Genomic DNA, 19,719 nt, shown 5'->3' with positions numbered 1-19,719 from the left:
GGGATGGACCACGAGCCAAAACAGAGCCAGACGCCGCTCCCAAATCAGCATCTTCTGCCTTCCATCCCTCCCTGCTGCGGAGAGAGAGTTGTTTGTGCGGCTCGCACGCAGCTGCCAGGACCTGCCCCAGGAATGGCCGCTGCTCCCTCGTCACGTGGCAGCCTGAGAAAATGTGGTATTCCAGGGAATCGGTGTCGTTTGGGGTGGGAGAGAGCTCTAAGGGCATCCAGCCCAGCCTGTCACCAGACACCACTCTGTCAGCCAGACCAGGGCACTGAGTGTCGCGTACAGTAAAGCGAAGCATAAATACACATTACATACATGTATATACAGTCATATATAAACATGCAAACATATATAAACATACAAAATATAAACATACAACTACACAAACATACGAACGTGTATAAACATCCAAGCATATATAAACATGTAACATAAAGGATAACTTCTCTCATAGAGAGGGGTTGTAAAATTCTCTCATAGAGAAATTATCTTCTTTTTATATCAGAAAAAAGAGCTTTATGGTCTCCAGATAATGCTATACCAATACTATAAAAATATTTTATCTCCTTATAACTGATGTAATATCAATTATATTAAAATGTGTGTGTGCAAACCTTGGAGTCTTGCTTTTGGAAAAGAGCTGCTTCTGCTGTTCCAGCCGGAGGAAAATGAGAATGTGCTTAAAATGGACATGATAGCAGTACTGGTGGAAACTGGAATTTTGCTAAAAGCTACTAAGCCTAGATTCCTGCATTAAACATGCTTTTTTTCTTCTTCTTTCATTTAGAGCTGTCCTTCGCTTCCTTTTTAGTTGCCAAGTGTGTCTTGTTAAGTTACCTAATCAATCATAGGAGTCTGTGTGATGGAAAATGTTGTATCACAGGAGCTGGTCAGAAATGGTCATGTAGGACCAGTAGAACAGTATTAAAAATTCAGCCTTAAAATGAATGCTGTCAGCTGTATAAAAATGATCAAGTCTTCATGATGTATTTAACATGAATATTCAAAACCTTTTCCCACTAAACTGCTCTTCTTCTCTATTACATATCAAAATCCATCTGTGGGCTCACAACATTACTTGCCAAAAATCTTCCCTTTTTTTGTTTTTGGTATGAAGAGGTTTGCCTACAAACATTAATAGTAGATCATCCTGTTTCATACATTATGCACAAAAATGCACTGAATTTGACAGGTATTAAAATGTGACACAATTTGTATAATTTTAAATTTTAGTATCATTCATGAGTGTTTAAAGGAGTACGAATAAAATATTTCAGTACAGAAACAAATGTGGTCTTCATAAACTGACTGCATTTAAAAATGTTTTATACCAGGGGTATTTTACAATGCATTTGAAGAAATTACATTTTAAAGGATGCCAGTTAGTTGGTTTTTTAGGTTTTTTTTTTAGTTAGTGGTTTGTTGGTTGGGGTTTTTTGTGATAGTTTGGAAAAGCAGTCAGATTTTCAGCTGATTTACAGCTGGAACAACGTTTCATGTCAGTTTGGTGTGAAATAATCAGTAAGGAAGTTATGATCAAAATAGTCACACTAATCAGACAAATGGCTCAACGTGTACATATTTCTGCATGATCATATCTTATTTTTGAACCTTTTGAACCTTGTAGGTCTGAGAAACACCTAGTATCTACTTGCCATTCATATTTTGCACTTAGAGGAGAAATCCTTCAGTAAGGTGAGCACTGAAGATGCCAGAAATTAGTCAGTGGTAGTTGCCAGTGAGAGATACCTAGGAGAGGGCATCAGACAAAGGCATGCATGTGATACTTTTGCAGCACATCCAGCAGTTTGCAGCTCAGACACTTCCTGAACATTTGGTTGTGTTTGATAACTCTCCACGGTACTTCTCTTTCTGGGGCTTGGATTGTTTTTGAATATTTGAAAAGCTCAGTGTGGCACAAAACTGGGCAGCAAGAAGTTTCATGGCTTAATTACAGGAGAAGCGTGCCCTGCATGCTTTAAATCTGCTACTTGCATTATATGCCACTCTTCACTATTACCCTAAAATACACAGATGCAATTCAAGTTGCTTTTATTCAGGCTCTCCATATCTCTTGCTTTGATGTGGGATGCTGTATTTGCCAGGCAGTAGAGGGTTCATCCATCCACTTGCCAAGCCCCATTTTTAGTCCGTTTAGTGTTTTTCTCACATCTCTTCTTTCACTGCAAGTGCAGCTACTCCTAGATCAAATTTAATCAGAAGAGAGCAGCATGTCACTTACTTTGACAAATTGTTTTGCACCATTTCACACTCAAAAATGAGGGTACAGCTTGTGGGTCCCTGAGAAAATGCTCTGATGAGGATTTGCCTTTCAGCTCTGCTGTGCAAATCCCACAAGCATTTTGCAGAGAAAACTCTGCAAAAGCACAAAACCATTTTTTTTTCACTTACCAGGTATTAGACTGTGAACACATGGAAACATTCTACCTAATCTGTAGCATATTGAACCTTCGTATGCAGGACTGTATCTAAAGAGTTATTAGTATAATTTTCTATTTATGACAAAAAGTTTATTCTGTTAATGTGATGGGGGTTTCAAAGTGTGAGGAAATGGATAATTAATAATTCTAAAACTCCTGTATGACTTAACCTGACTGTCAAAGCTACAAAAAAATAAATAAGACTATGCTTCATTTCAAATTGGTTGTATTTTCAGAAAAAATATTCTTATGTCTTAAAACGGCATTTAGGAAGCAACTGATAAAACATGCCCTTTTAATAAAATACTTTTGTTCTTTTGGACTTTTTTCCCTTCCAAAACACCAGTGATATATTGAAACAAACTTGTGTTTTCAGCAAAAGGTGATACTGCCAAATAAAAAAAAAAAAAACAAAAAACAAAAAAAAAGGCATCAGACTTGCAGTGTGTATATATGTTTTTAAGCTAACAATAAAGCTGAATATGCTTATTATCTTTACATTTAAATATGATGTAGAATAATTAACATACAAGATTACATTAAGATTGCTATTAGCAGAAAAAAGCAAGAGAGTGCTTGTGATTCAAAAATTTCACCTTTCATAGTGATACCATTTCTATTTTCTTCACTGGAGAGGCACTGCATAGCAATACATAATTTGGATTGGCTTTTCGATTTTAGAAAGATCAGCATCCATTTGTCTTTTTTTAAAAGAATTGAAAGAAATTAATGGAATCAATAGATCTTAAAATTTTGGTCACCTCAAGGCTCCAGTGATACTTTTTCTGTTTCTGGAAAGTATTCATTGCCTGCTGCTACCGCTGTTAATTTACTATTTCTTGATGTCTTCGACTTATAAAACTGTGTCAGATACACAGTGGGTTTTCTTTTGACAGCGATCTGCTGGCACAGTAAACTTAATTAAATAAGCATTAATAAGTGACATGAGGCACAGGTATCCTCTATGTGATAAATGCATTTTGAGGCCCAAGGGTCAAAAGACAAACACCATATGTTTTTACTCAGAAGGGAGCTGCTGGGTGGGCTGTGTATCTATAAATGATGGACCCATCTTCTGTCTAGATGCTGTTAAGTCATGTCAAGATCCACAGAATCACAGAAAAATTAGGGTTGGAAGGAACTTCTGGAAATCATCTAGTCCAGTCCCCATTCCTTAAAATACTTTAGAGATGAAATGTTTGCTTTCCAAGTAAACAAGTAGCACCAAGCATTAGTTATTTAGAAGAAAAAAATATAGAAAGTTTATGCCTTTGGTGAAGTCCTTAATTCATTTACAGTCTAACTGTTGCATTTGGACACAATAGTGTGGTAAGTCAGCATAGATCCAGGAACTAAGTGCAAACTACTCCAGCAAATGTACTTAAACCCAAGTCCAGTGATTAAAAAAAATTGCAAAAAACCCTTGCCTTCTTCCTTGACTGTGGGAAATTATAGTTGCTTAAACGAAAAAGTGCGTGAATGGACAAGGCTTTATCTATAGCACAAACACCAGGAGAAATAAAAACTGAAGAAGGACTATAATCCACAAACTCAGGTGGAATTTTAGTGCCTTGTAAGGGCTTTGAGATAATGAACATCCTCCTGAAAAAGAGTGCTGTATTCTTGCCAGATGTCAACTGGGAACACCACACAGTATAAGCAAATGAGGGTGGGGAACAAAAAAACCCCAACGTAATTTGAACTGGATGTAGCGCTTAATAAAATACAGCAGGAAGTTACTGAAAGTGACTTATATATCTTATGCCAAGTAATCATTTGGGGTTTTGTCTTTGTAGATGTTGATGAATGCCAGGCTATCCCTGGAGTCTGCCAAGGAGGACGCTGCATTAATTCAGTAGGTTCTTATGAGTGCAAGTGTCCTGTTGGTCACAAACAGAACGAGGAAACTCAAAAATGTGATGGTAAGTGATGTTGTAAGGGAACATACCTAAAAAGTGGTCATGTAAAGCATTAGAGCACTTTAGTAATGAACATTACTGAATACTTGAATAGTTGCAGTTGTTTGATTTGGACAGACATAACATCATTGAGCTGTGCTTTTTGTTTCCTCTTCACAGGGAGGGAGAAAGGGAGAAAGAAAGAGAGGGACAGAGGGAGGGAGGGAGGAGGGAGGGAGGGAGGAATCACCAATCCTGGCTCTTGCATTGGTGATGGGATGTCCAGAATCCTGGAGGTACTGCCTGGCCTTTGTGGGGGAATATTTTTATAGATAAGTTTTCCCCACCCTGGTGATAAAATTAGTTGCTTTGTGCAGTCCATTTTTCTAGACCTTCCTGGAGATGGCTCGAGTAGACCCCAAATACCAGGCGTCCCTTGTTGGTCTAGTCTTCGATTTTTACCCACAGGCTCTCAGCCTGTTTGTGGCTCTTTCTCAGAGGCAGCTCTTCACTGTGTATCCATTCCTATAATCTGTTCTATCTATCCATAGTTACTTACCAAGAAGTGCACTTGCATTTTTGATTCTCTTATCCATGGTGTATTTGTTATTAGTCCATGAGACTTGGTACAGCAGGAGTCAGGTAAAAGTGCTTTTACCCAAACCAGTTGAGGTGGAAGTCCATCCCCCTCTCAAAAAATGCATTTTTAATACAATATCTCATCAAAGCAGACAGCATCTGGATATCTGTTATGATGGACAGTAGGAGTTCAATAAATGAAGTTCCTGTTCTGATATCTGTAATCTGCCCCTGGCAGTGCTCAGGGTTTTTCTGCTGTTAACCCTAGGAGAGCTCCATGTGAAGGAGCTCCTCTCAGGCAAGGATGCAGTTCAAATACATAAAATAGTTGTTCTCCTAAAGATCCAAAAAAATGCAGGTCATTTTGTATATGTTGTTTTTTTGCCTGGCATGTGCTATCCACCTTTGATGCCAAAAGGAGAACTTAGTGATATGTTTCCTTTCTTCTGAAAACAGTAATTAAGAGTTAATTCTTTGCATTCTACTTCTTTAACCTATGTAAAGCTCTGCTTTAATTTTTGAAAATGCTGTTTGGCATTTCTCCCTGATAGTATCTATAGGAAAAGGTGAATATATTTTTAAGACAGATCTGCTTAAAAATCTGTGATGCTTGTGGGACCATGCATAGTAGAAGTGAAACATTATCTGCAGACTGAAATATTTGCTATTATTTCATGGTTCAGTAATCAGTGGGTTTCATTTCCTGTTTTGTTGGCAGCCTACTGCAGAACAGGTCATATGCTCTGGCTTTGTTTCTTCTAAGCCCCTACCACTTCGGTCTGTGGCAGAAATTACTCCCTGATCACGGCTTCCCCATTAGCTTCCCTGGTCAGATAATTCCACACAGGGAATTATGCAAATACAATTTGCCCTACCCAGTTTGTACCAAATTTTCTGGGTAAAAAAGACATCATGAAACTGTTGTTTGTCCATTTCCCCAAGCTTCACAGCCCGATAGTACTGCCAAAATTACACCAGGATAATACCATTATCCAACAGTGGAGCAGAGAATGAAAGCCAAGCCATAGCTTTATTCATGCTTGTTTGTTTAATTAAGTGTTCATAATCACTCAGTATTAGATTTATAGGATATAACTATAACTAGTCCTTCAAACAATTATACTTCTAGTGGGACTGGCCATTTGAGTGAAGTTACATCATTTATATAATACATATATGAATTGGGAAGGATGTAAGGAATTGGTGTCCTATGAGTTAGAAACTGTGTACAGAGAAATTATTTAATAGACACTGCATTATTTTTATGAAGTTTTTTATTTAAAACATTGTGTAGAAATGGTGTGGTATGAAGTACTCTGCTCGCTCCTTTCTCTTCTTTAGGTATGGAACCAGATCGAGTGTTACTCAGTGGCTACAAAGGACAAAATCAAAGTTGCAGTCAGTAACTAGTTAAGGCTCCAGTGTTCAGAGGTAAATGCTGAAATCTTACACTAACTGTTCAGACCTTCTTTATTATAACAGCAGTTCTCTTATTTAAGGAGAGATTTGAGATCCCCTGCTATATCCTCTGCCCTTAAGCATCCAGATGTATTCTGTGAGTTAGAGGTTTTTCTTCTGTTCTTCCTAGAAAAAAAATAGCTATTGTTAGAATAAGTGTGAAAGTTCATTTTGTGCTTTTTTCATAGAGCTATGCTAAGCAATAAACTTGCTTTGCTGGGCTATTTGCTTGCTTTATATTCCTGTGTTTCTTTTTTTTTCATTTTTTTTTTAAGTCATCAGTAAAAAGGTTTCTCAGATTTGTTTTGAGCCTTAGATTACAGTTTACATGAACTAACCATTCAGAAATTAATGGCAATTTTATATCAGTAAAGAGGGTTTAAAGGATTTCCAAAGCACATGGGCACAACTTGCATGTGTAACTCTGTGTGTCTGCCCTCGTGTAGAGATGTAACTGGATAACTTAAGCCATTTGGGAAAATATGAACTTTAAAATTAATCCAGCTCCAGGCTCCTCATTAGTAAGAAGCCTTATTATAAATTAGTAAGAAGCCACATTATAAATTTTTCCCAATTTATAGACTTTCCACTGTAGTCAGGATGACTCCTTCCACTACTGGGAAAGTCATGAGAGGATTCAAGGCACATGGGCTCTCATGATCTCTATTGGACACAGAGCTGAAAAACTTGGGAAAAGGCTATTACATTGTACCAAATCCAGTGCACTAATGGGATGTTTTAACTAAACAAAAGAAAACCCCAAACCCTTCACTTTTTTTGGCCTAAAAGTTTCGATCTACAATTTATTGAGTTTTCACTATCTTTGTAGGAATGAAATTCTGTTCATTTTTAGAATGTTATCTTCCAGAGCTAATCTTTCATTTAAAAATTTAAGCATTTTCAGACCATATTTGATAATGTCTCCATTTTAATTAACAAATAAGACATGACATAGCCTATTTACAAGATATGATTTCCACAAGATTTGCAGTTTCCATTAGCACTGGAAACTGGGATCTCTGCTCTCCTCAGCTGCCTGTTTGAAGGAAACCTGTAGCAGCTCCATGACTTTCAAACTTTGCTTCCCTTTCATTATTGACAAGTATTGACAAGGCTTAAAAAATAAAATAGAATTAGACAAGGACGGATCAACAGTAGGACCATAATTTTTTTTTCCCCCCACAACAAAGACTAGGACAACCACAGAAAAAGGACTGACTTGCATATACACTTTTTAGTGACGAGGATTTTATTATTTAAACCGCATCAGGGTAATTAGAGATGATCAGATGTTATTTTGTCCAGTAAAACAAACAAACAGAACAGACTTCTAACCCCACTCCAAGTAAAAGCATGGGCAGCCTAAGTGGAAGCTCAGTTTGGCCCACAGCCTGTTTTACTGTTGAGCCAGTCTTACTATCATCAGATATGCCCCAGGGCTCAACTTCCCTAGAAGTAAAACTCTTATCCAGCTCATGCAGGTACTGAACATTAGGAATGTCTTGAATATATTTGGAATTGCAGCATACAAAAAAAAAATCTGAAAGGTTAAATCAAGACAGTCTTCATGATAGCCAGTAATCTTGTAGTGCTTGCATGTGTTGACGGAGAGCCACAGTAATACATCAGGTGCATAATTTTCTATTCTTCTCTGTTTTAATCTCTTTCCTTCTTCCTCACAGATAATCACCAAAGGTTTTGCTTTGCTGAAGTTCTACAAACAATGTGTCAGATGGCTTCCAGCAGCCAGAATCTTGTCACTAAATCTGAGTGCTGCTGTGATGGAGGCCAGGGCTGGGGGAACCAGTGTATGCAGTGCAATGCCCGCTGCCCAGAACCAGTACAAGAAACTCTGTCCCCACGGACCAGGCTATACCACAGATGGAAGAGGTATTGGCAGGGCAAAGAGGCAAAAAAGGGGAAAAGAATATGCTCACATATTTAAGAGAATGAAGGATTCTCTTTGAAGTTCCTTTGAAGAATTTTCTGTTGAGTTTGATATTTCAAATACTGCTCAGCGACCAGATATTAAAACCACATTTCAACAGTAGCTGCGACCAGAACGGCTGTGCAGAATGTTCAGGATTGGAATCTCTAAAGTAGGAGATACCACAGTAACTAAAAGCTAGAAATTATCCCAAAGCTTTTGTGTGCTGAAAAGTTGCATACATGGCAAAAGCAACAACTGTTGTTCTAACAACACTCTCACAATACTTTGCAGGTACTGTTTCCTCAGAGGAAGCAGAAGCTAATGTACATTTTTTAGTTGTGAAAATTTTATGACCACATGAGCAGTCATAAGAAAATTCACTTCTGTGGGGTTTGTATTTTGAGTTAGTAAAACTGGGACCTGAGTACACAAAGAAATAGCAGGAAGGTTTTGATACAAACAAGAGTAATGAAAGTTTGAAGGATGTTTGGCTTTGGATTCGAATCCATTTTTAAAGAGGGAAAAGGGGTAAAGCTCCTATCAGAAGCACCGTGATAAGGAACTCTGCAAAAATGGAAGAGGAAAAACGCTGAATTTAAAATTGAGAGGTGACATGTTTATTATTTTCTGTACAGATATTGATGAATGTAAGGTCATGCGAAATCCGTGCAGAAATGGACAGTGTATTAACACAATGGGCTCCTTCCGATGTTTCTGCAAAGCTGGTCGCACCACTGACATCGGTGGCACATCTTGTGATGGTAAGATTCAGTGTCTTAGTTACCAGAGATTTATTTGGTTTTTACATAGTGATGTATCAACCTCTGTAAACCTTTGTAGCAAACCATTTTTTTCTCTTTTTCTGTTTTATCTCGTTTCTGTCCTTCTTTTCCTAACATGCACTTCTGGTTTTGCGTTTGATTTGGGGAAATAGAGAAATGAACTCTATTGGCAATATTCCTGCAGTAGAATGATCACTGAAGTTGTACAGATCAGTTGTATAACCACATTAACTGACAAACCAGCTCATGACTTTGGTCTACATTTTCCCACTTTTTTGCTGGTTAACACGTATAAATATACCATAGTATGCCAAAAAAAATACTAGTTCCTTACATGAAAAAACTCAGGACAGTTTTTCATGGTAGAGGCAAACCCATATAAACTCCGCAGCAACATAGAGAAAGGAATAGAAACTCTGAACAAGTGTGAATCAGAGGCTTTTTCTGTGAACATTTGTTAAATGTATTGCTGTCCAGCAGATATCCTTCTGTTGAGGAATTCAGTACAACAGATACTTAATAATTTCTCCCTTCAGACATTGATAAGTGCTCCCAGTCTCCTAGACCATGCAATTTTATCTGCAAGAACTCAGAAGGGAGCTACCAGTGCTCATGCCCTCAGGGCTACATCCTTCAGGAAGATGGAAAGACATGTAAAGGTAAAGAAGGTTATACACAGTAACTTTTTTATTTGGTTTCAACTTGGCTTAAAAGCAAATAGTTTTGAAGTGTAATTTTTTTATCAAATTAGACTAAATGTGCCTCTTTTTTTGTTGACTTTTCTTAAGACAACACCATCTCTTACTTTCAGATCTTGATGAATGTCAAACCAAACAACACAATTGTCAGTTTCTCTGTGTCAATACCCTTGGAGGCTTCACATGCAAATGTCCACCTGGTTTTACACAACATCACAAAGGTTGTATTGGTAAGAAAAACATTGGTTTTCTTTCATAGGTTTTTCTGTAAGAACAACATTCTCAACTCTGTTATTTCTTTTGCTCTTTATACAGAGCAATAGTATCAGGAATTCAGAAAACAGATTTTGAAAAGCAACAATTATAGCTTAAAAAAAAATCAGTCTATCCAGTCTGTCCACTGTCTGAATTTTCTTGGTTAGTAAACAGTTGTCCGTATTTAATACATGTTATTATGTTCTAAGTATCACCACATGGAGACAAAAGGGTGAATTATTAAAATCTCATTTAAAATGTACCAGACTGCATTTTCTTTCTTAATAGATACAGATGTCTTTAGATCTTAAGCATCTGTATGAATCTTGCCAACTGAAACTATTTTAGTTCAGCTAACACAGAAGTGCAACATTTTTCCAATATCAGCAATTACATGACTGGTCTTTCATATCATAACTGAATTACAGCTTGCACTTCCAATTTATTAATTACTCCTAGCTCTGCATGACTTTTCAGGTCATCTGACATTTAAAAATGAAAAGCTACAAAATAAAATATTGCATCTCTGTGGATTTCAGACTCTTAAGAACTTGTTATATAAACATGTCTAAAATAATGCCACAGGTTAAACCAACCTTCTTCTCTCTCCTCTGTGTTTTTAAGATAACAATGAATGTGGTTCTCATCCATCACTTTGTGGATCAAAAGGAATTTGCCAAAACACTCCTGGAAGTTTTACCTGTGAGTGTCAAAGGGCATTTTCTCTAGATTCAACTGGACTAAACTGTGAAGGTAACTAGCAATGGTCAAATATTTTTTATGGTGCAAATCCTTACTTCTATGTCTAGTGGATCATTTGATGTCAGAGCACCAGAAAGTAATTGGAAAGCATTTGAGTAATTTTAAGCATGGTGTAAGGATATGGAAGAACATGACTGCCTGAGTAATTTTTACACAAATTAGAATAAAAGGCACTTTTTAGCCGAACTCTTGAACAATTGTTTTCAGCCCGCCATTTCAACTTCACGTAGGTTTATGCACCTAAAAGTCTAGTAGTTGGGTTTTTTTTATTTTTGTCTCTATACTTCTAAACAGTCTGTCTGCAATTTTTCAGCTAATTGTAATTGTCTACCTGAAGGTATCCAAGATTAGATTCTAAATTCTCTAGGTATCCTACCACAAAGATACACATTCAAAAGGCTAATTCTCTATACTCAGAAGGGTAGTCCATTACAGTCAAAATGCAAATTATATTGATGAGCTTCATCTCCCTGTATTGGCCCAAAAGGGAGCCTCAGTCGGGAAATCTCTATTTGAGACCTACAGACTCTTCAGTAGGCCTTAGGTATTGAGCAAAGAAGAAAATAAATGGCAGTACTAGGCCATCTGACTGCTGAGAATTAGAAATGCAGGGGTATACATTAACAAATTTGTGAGATCTCAAAATAGCAGCTACTCTGATACAGCGTTTAAAATAGGAATTGATATATAGAGCCTATTTCTAGAATAGCAGTGCAGGATATATGCAGCTAGAAGGTTCAGAAAGATTTATCTCCTGTTAGATTACTTTGTTGTCATGAAGTACATATACCTTTGTGTGCCTATGAAACACAAAAATTATATATATCAAAGCATTCACAAGATATGTAAACAACTAGCACATCAAAATTGCTCTATATGGCATTGCTGATAAAAGTGACAGCTTTCAGTTCTTGGCACAATGGTTTTCTACACCTCAGCCTCTGGGACATTACAATTCCATTAAATTTCTTTCCAGCTGTGGACAATGGAATGTAACTTACAATCTGTGATACCATACATGATTTTTTTTATTTTCTACTAGAATTGCATACTATACCTGACAAATTTGGTTGCTTACAATCTGCTTATTTCTTATAGTGGACACAGTTTCAGATGTCTGAGTTTTTACATTTGGGGAAGTTGAGCTAGGGCTTTCTCCTTAATTAACACCTCAGAGAGTTTTTAGACGGCTTTTTCTTTTTGGTTGGAAAGACATCCAAATTTAGCATTCCAACACCTCGGTATGTTCCAGGAAACTGAAAGCTCGGCCCTGTGTAGTTCTCTAATATGATGGATCAGCTGAGGCAAAAAAAATTCTGATGTTCCAGTGATTATGATCCAAGTGAGTAATGTATTTGGCAATGTGTGTAATTGTGTGTTCTTTCATGTTCTGATTCTCTCTTGATCACACAGATGTGGATGAATGTGATGGAAACCATAGGTGCCAGCATGGGTGTCAAAACATCCTGGGTGGATACAGATGTGGATGCCCACAAGGATATATTCAGCATTACCAGTGGAATCAGTGTGTTGGTAAGGAAACAAACAGCACAAAATATATTTAAGCAGCAAAGATATCATGGGGATTATAGTGGCAACACTGGGCAAGGGCAAGAATGGACAGAACAAAGGGTATGCAAAGACTGATCTTTTTTATCTCCCTTGCCCTCCTTCCATAGATTTACTACTCCCAACATAAATCAATGACATGAGTTAACAAAAAAACACACTTGTCCTGTTGAAATTCTGTGAGACAAGAAGCTTTCCTAGTAAAGTCTAAATTATAATTCTCTTCTTTGTAGAAAAATCCCCATCTTAGGAGGATGAAGGATGTTAATTGAATTCCTGAAAGTATCAACATGAATACCTCTGCTGGGGGAAGAAAAAAAAAATTAAAAATCATACCTTCCACTATTAAGAATTACCATTATTAGCAATTTGAGAATACTACAGAATGGCATCTACAGTGAATGGTGAGAAAAAAACCAACAAAACCATTAAGAGTTGTCTACTTCCAAAATATAGTATTAAGGTCAATATTAGTTATTTGTGCAGGGAACAGGGACAAATAAAAATGCTCAGGAGTTTTATGGTAGATTTAGCTAATTTATTTTCTGTGTTTCATTAACTCAGCTAAATGCAATACAAAATGAAATGTGGGATTTTTTTTTTTGTTAATAAAAACCAATCATCATCATCATCATCATCATCATCATCATCATCATGGCTAGGCTCTATCCACATTTGTTACAAGCACGCTGGTGGCTAATAAGGCCAATACAAGATAGACATGTCTGGTTGCAAAAGGCACAGCAGAAAGACTCCCTAGGTGGTATATTCTGCAAGACATGATTCTTTCTGTGTTGTCTTTTCTCCTCAAGAGTGATCCTGTGTGCTTTCTCAAAGGTATCAGCAGCGTTATAGATGGTGTGTCTCCAGACCTCCCGATTGGAGGCCAGAGTAGACCAGTTATGGTGATCAATATGGCCAAGGCTGAGATGTTGTTTCAGGGAGTCCTTGTATCTTCTCTTCGGGGCTCCTCTCTTGCGGCAGCCGGTGGCAAGTTCACATAAAGCAAGATCTTAGGGAGGTGGTGGTCCTTCATCCTGGAGATGTGCCCTGCCCAGCACAGCTGTGTTCTCAGCAACATGACCTCAATACTTGTGACTGCTACTTGTTCTAGAACATAGTGAAAAACTCCCATCCTGTTCTGCTCAGAAAGAACAATACAGCATGTTTACCTTTTCAGGCTTGCTTTCATGGTAATATAATCAGAGGATATAAGCACTGCCATACTTTTCATATAGGCTGATATTACTATCCTGCTCCTAGACATATAAATTAGTTTATTCTACACATTTTACATTAAGTAGCACACCAGAAAGTTTTTCTGAAGTTCCAACCAACATTGTCACTCCTGACTTATTACTGCTTTACAGCAAAGAAAGCAAAGGACTGGGGTGAGAGTGACAGAACATAAAACAAAAAGCTCTCACAAAACTCCAAACCAGCTACAGTTTCTGAATATTATAGTCCTCAAATAATCTCTCTGCTGTTTTTCTTCCTGAAACCAAATTCAGTCACACTGACTGGAGGTGTCACCTTCTCTGTATCTTAAAACCCACAAGGTGAAGATGATACTCCTTTTCTCTTGCATTTGTTTGGTTACTTCAATTGGCTTTCCCCTCACAGAGCCTGAAAGTTTCACAAAAAGTATGTGCAAACTTCTCCCCATCAGTAGGTGCCCAGGAACACCACCATGGCTGGAATTCCAGCCCATTTTCCCCTCTGTGGACCTTGTATGAGAAGGCAGTACCCTCCTATCTATCCTGACGGGAAACAGAACCCCTAAGCAAAACAGACATTGAAGGAAGGGTGAACATTGAGTGACTATAAGGTTAACAGTAACAGTATGCTAAAATACCTCTTCATCCCAGATACACAAATATGGGGCCTTTGGCAATGACTTTTCCTTCAGAAACCAAGTGTCTGTGGGGTAATGAGGTTAGGGATGTAGCAGAGGCCTAGGACTTGCAGATATTCTGATTTCTTAGCTACATCACGCTTGCCTGATGTTTGTCAGATTAGAAGATACCAATATATTTTTGTTTGCTTACCAGATGAAAATGAATGCTCCAATCCTAACACGTGTGGCTCTGCTTCTTGTTACAACACCCTTGGAAGTTACAAGTGTGCCTGCCCATCTGGGTTTTCCTTTGACCAGTCCTCCAGTGCCTGCCATGATGTGAATGAGTGTTCTTCCATCAAGAACCCCTGCAATTATGGTTGTTCCAACACTGAAGGGAGTTATCTTTGTGGCTGCCCACCTGGCTATTACAGAGTTGGACAAGGGTAAGTATCTTCACAGAGTCATTCACCGGAGACACATTAAGGAGGGCTGGTCTGAGGAGCAGAGGTGCAAATGAAGGACAAACTGCTATGTCCTTTGTGCTGGTTTAAAGGTAAACCAGCAGGGGAAATGAATCCAACTCAAAAGAGAGATTATAAATCAGAATAACAATTTAATAAAAATAATACAATAAATATAATTATACAGACAAACAATTGGTTTTAACCCACAAAACCCAAATGTATAACCCAACACCCTGGGGCATGAACAGAGTGGTGTTCATTGGGCCCCCTGAGTCCAAAGGAAAAGGAGAGGGAAAACCTGTTGATGAGAGCACTGTTGCAGTCTGGTCGAGAGTGGTGGTCTCAGTCTGGTTGAGAGTGGTGGTCACAGTCCTTCTCTGGATCCCAGGAGTGGTGCAGAAGTCCCAAGACTCCCAAGATTATATATCCTCAGGTTCGGGCAGAAATGCCCAGTACCTCCCTCAGGGCAGGGAGTTCCACAATGGGTGTGAGGACAGGAGCATCCTCCTATCTCACAGGCCTCTTAACACCCATCTTATAACCTGAGGGGTCAGGTGTGCTCTGGGCAGCTGCTGTAAATGGTCTATTGGTAACAGTTTCTGGGAAATGGCATGGAAGGCTATAGAATACACAGTTTTGGGTTACACCCACACAGTGAAGAACTGGTCCCAGCTGTTCTAACTAGGACATCCTTTCTACTCCTTTCTACTTTTACATACAATATCCAAAAACTAGAAAAAAAAAAAAAGACATATCTGTATATGCAACATGACATTCATTTTAAATCTAGTATATAACAGTAAACAAAGAGTTCTGCTTTCTTCCCCAGTACCAGCAGATGAACTCCTTCACAAACCTACTCAGTGAGGACTGCTACCACCTGTACTGAGATAATTAAGGGTTGTAAGTAACACTGATCAATCCAGAACATTAAACACAAATTGGCATTGTGCCAGTACATGACAATGGGTAAATTTTGTAGTTCTCAAGTTCAGGGCAGGCTGGCCTTTTTCTGTTTCTTCGTAAAACTTGTAAATCAAAATTAGAAAAGCTTACAAGCCTTCAGCCAGTGGTTGCATTTTGTTCAATATGCCACGCTAGTGTGAAGGAAATTAATGCACAGACCTCCTGCTGAGTGAAGGGAAAGGAAGAGGACACAGTCACTGCGGTACAGATTACACACTCACTTTCCATTCAACAGGACAGTTGGTAAAACTGCAAAGAGTAACTAAAACAGATGTTTTTATTCAACAGACACTGTGTCTCAGGGATGGGATTTAACAAAGGCCAGTACCTTCCACTGGATGGAGATGCTGATGAAGAGAATGTTTTGTCCCCTCTAGCATGTTATGAGTGCAAAATCAATGGCTATTTCAGAAAAGACAACAGGAAGAAGAGAAGTGCTAATGACACTGTATGTACTGGGATAAATAACCACTGTAACGTGCTTTCATTTTCAGGTATTTCCAGAGATATGATACCAACAGTATCAGTAATAGAGGGAATTTTTAACAGGCCACATTCAGTGGTGAAAATCTTTTTTCCCCTGCCCTGTTGGTAGCAGTAGTGTGACAATAAAAAACACAGCAATAACTATGAATGGATGAAGTCTTTAAAGCTTGTATGTCATCTAGTTCTCAGAATACATTCAGGGAAATAATTTTTATATGATGACAGAGAGCTAGGAAACTGGTCATATCTGCAGTCTGTTCTGCTGTCAAGAAGAGATTGCACAGCATTTATGCTCTGGGACAGCCAAACAGACCCTCTTGCAGATCATTGTAGTCTTGGTGTCTGTTCCATGGTTGCTCACTATTGTGTGGGACTAGAGCCCATGACCTGGCTGATACACTGAAGTCCAATATTTGCAGAATTGCTGAGGCTGATAGAGAACTATACTTCAGACTTATTTTTTTCTTACTGCCTTTTGTGGGCTTTTAAAGATAAGGTATAGGATATTGATGAATGGACAGACCTACTGTTTGCACCTTTTAGATACTTTTTTTTAGATACTGTGTATCTGTCAGCTGCATAATCTGTGTGATGGCTCTTGTAGCTGTAGTCTTGGAATATGCAGTAATATAAAACTAACTCAGTTTAGAGGGGGGGGACACACACAGGTAGGTAAAGAGCTGTATAATGCAGACAGGCAAAATGCAAAACCTCAACTAAACTGGTAAATTGTGCTACCCACACAAACTACACTGAAAAGACGGAGAAAAAAGTCTGCTTTCTGAAAGGGTAAGGGCATAAAATAATCCAGATGCTCCAGCCTTAGTACATACTACTTTGCATGATGCCATCAAAGCCAGTTCTTCTACTGGCAAAGTAATCTTATAATTTTTGCTCTAAAGGATCTCTCTCTCTCAAGGACATATAATTTAAAATTTAAATATTTGATTTCCCCACACACATCCAAACTTCCTACAAGGATTCCTTGTCCCTCCCTACCACCCACTCCCACTGAACCTGAATTCTAGTGTGAACTCTGTGGTCAGCCCACCACTGAAATTCGTGGATATTTTGAAAAACCTTTTTTTCTGTTGCACAGTTAATTCCATATCGAGTTCATAATTGTTAAATCTTGTTGTTGCACTTTTCTAATAACATTAACCTTGTCAGTTTCTAGTGCTTGGGTGGTAAAAGTGACAGATTTTGCATCCATAAAACTATGTGAAAAAAGAAAAGCTGTTATCACTATTGACATTTATAGGGTTCAGTATTTAAAACACTACAGTTCTTGCTCCTCTCCAAAAATTTTCCTTGTTTTCAGCATATGTTTTTAACTGCATTACATATTGGTACACAGTTGCACTCATGTGGGATTTTTGCAGAAGCACTTTAAAAAGCTGTTACTTGTTAAATGGCTTTCCTAGGACTGCACTGTGTTCACAACTAACACCTCTGGGCACACTCACAACTGCAGCATAACTTTACTGAAACTCGAATTAAAAAAGAAATTGTGAATGATTTGGCAGAAAATTCACAGTACTGTGTCTTTTTCCACGCTCCCTTCAGTGGTCCCAGTAGGGCATAACTGCACAACGTGACACACTGGCTCTCTCTGCAGAAGGCTGACAATGCAGCAGTTCTCTCCTTACTTTAGTTTCCTTCATAAATGGTGCTTCTTCATCACAAAATACTGAGCCTGCTTGTTTTTAGAAGGCAGGACTCATTAAAACAGTTTCAGGGAATTCTCAGAGAAAGTTTCAGGGAATTCCCATGGTGTCGTGGTATATGTTTCGGAAATGTGAGATGGATCATAAAAACAAAGCTGTGACTCATTGTACAGTCTTTACTGCAGTAGTAAACATAGGTCGCTTCTTTATATGGGCTCTTTACAAGCATGAAGTTAAACAGATTGTCAAAAGAATTTGAAATCAGAGCCTCCCAGTATTCAACCTGTTAAGCCCGTGTGAAAAGCCTTTAAGGTTTACTGGATGTGTTGTATGGAACAAGCCATTCTTCCAGGTGGAAAGGATTTACAGTTGCTTCTTTCACAGGTAGATTTTGACAAATGCAGAAGCTGCTAATTATCACATAACAATTCCTCTCTCAATGCAAGTGAGTATCTGTTTCTCCTGCTCTAAACATTCTCTCCTCCTTTGCTTCAGATGGAGCAGACTAAGTTGGGAAGTCTGGACATGGATAGTCCTGTGAGGATCAGGGTCAATATTTCCAGGCTGGATCACAAGGAGCATATCCTGGAACTCCTGCCAGCCATCAAGCCTCCCACCCACCATGTGTGTTACATCATCTCTCACGGAAACGATGATGGGATCTTCAGGATCCACCAAAGGGGTGGGCTGAGCTACTTGCACACGGCAAAGAGGAAGTCAGTGCCTGGCATTCACACACTGGAAATCACCAGCATTCCATCACCAGAAGAAGGAGCTAAAGAAACTGGAAGAGAGCAATAAGGACAGCTACCTCCTGGGGGCAGTGCTGGAGGCAGTGCTCAGGATGAGGCTGTGGCTCTATTAGCCATGTTCCAGACTAAGCCCAGTCCTTTAGTCACTTCTGCTCTCCTTTCTACCCACCAGACAATATCTGCTTTTCCAAAGTTTTGAAAAGCCACTGAACTCCAGGGGAGGAAGAGCCCTTTCTTCCCCCCCTGCCAAGACTGCAGAACCACCCTTTCAGGAGGATAACTCAAAAGGCCACTGCCAAAACTTCTATTACAAGGGCAATCATGTTTACTGTATCTTTCATATAACCTCAGCTAAAGTATATTAAAGTGCTAAAGTTCAAGAAGTCATCATATGGCACTAAATGGCACAAAAATGTGAGCTCTTTTTTTTCCTGTTAGCAGTCTGTAACACTTTGGGTATTTTGCTATCGTTCCTAATTAAAAAAATAGAGGTTATTTATTTTTAATGCAGTAATATATGGAGAAAATAACAAATTATGTAAAAAAGGGGGGGAAATTGCTTGGTTTTATTTAGATTTATACATTTGAGCTATAGCATTTTAGAGGTACTTTCCTAAAAAAACAGATTTGAAAGATGTTTCCTTTTTGGGCCAGTCATCCAAATAGTATATAAGTAATATTAAAATGTATCAGAGCTGAAATATCACTGTAGTACATCTTCTGAATATTCTAAAATGCTCTTGAAAAACTTTGAGTATTTAAAAAAAGGGAAAAATGAAAGAGAGTCATAGAGGACAAGTGTTACAGTATCAGTCTCTGCAGAGATCATGTTTCACATAAGCCACAGCAAATAGTGGAAGAGCCACAACCCCTGTAACAAAATACCTTGTCTATTTTTAATACCATTAGAATTGCAGAACCAAATTGTACTGTACTTTCCTCCAGTGACCTCAAAGAGCCACACATGCAACCACACCTCACTCTCAGAAAGGATGCTCTAAAAACTGGCATTACTGCAGGAAGCTGAAGAAAATGTCTCTCTGAAGGGAGCACACAATGTTTTCATACTGTTTGGTGCTGTCTGGAAATGATGGTGCATTTGCTAAAACCTGAGAGCTGTTTCAGGAGTGCCATGTGTGCAAACTAATTATGCAGCACAGACCAAG

General features: G+C 38.5%; 1 protein-coding gene across 1 annotated transcript; it reads left to right on the top strand.

The window, feature by feature from the left end:
* The first annotated feature begins 3 nt into the window (after positions 1-3).
* Positions 4-18,666, top strand: LOC103758838 (fibrillin-2). Its single transcript, XM_008925128.1, is given in 14 exon segments — positions 4-175; positions 4,244-4,369; positions 8,065-8,200; positions 8,202-8,272; positions 8,948-9,073; positions 9,631-9,753; positions 9,906-10,022; positions 10,672-10,800; positions 12,223-12,342; positions 14,430-14,661; positions 15,937-16,096; positions 16,803-16,823; positions 18,306-18,559; positions 18,561-18,666. Coding segments are annotated over 14 exon segments (1,893 nt in total).
* The last annotated feature ends 1,053 nt before the right edge of the window (positions 18,667-19,719 follow it).

The sequence above is a fragment of the Manacus vitellinus genome, unplaced genomic scaffold, assembly GCF_001715985.3.
Source record: "Manacus vitellinus isolate BGI_N305 unplaced genomic scaffold, ASM171598v3 scaffold_23_pilon, whole genome shotgun sequence".
NCBI classification, from domain to species: Eukaryota; Metazoa; Chordata; class Aves; order Passeriformes; family Pipridae; genus Manacus; species Manacus vitellinus.
This window is presented reverse-complemented; position numbering and strand designations above follow the sequence as displayed.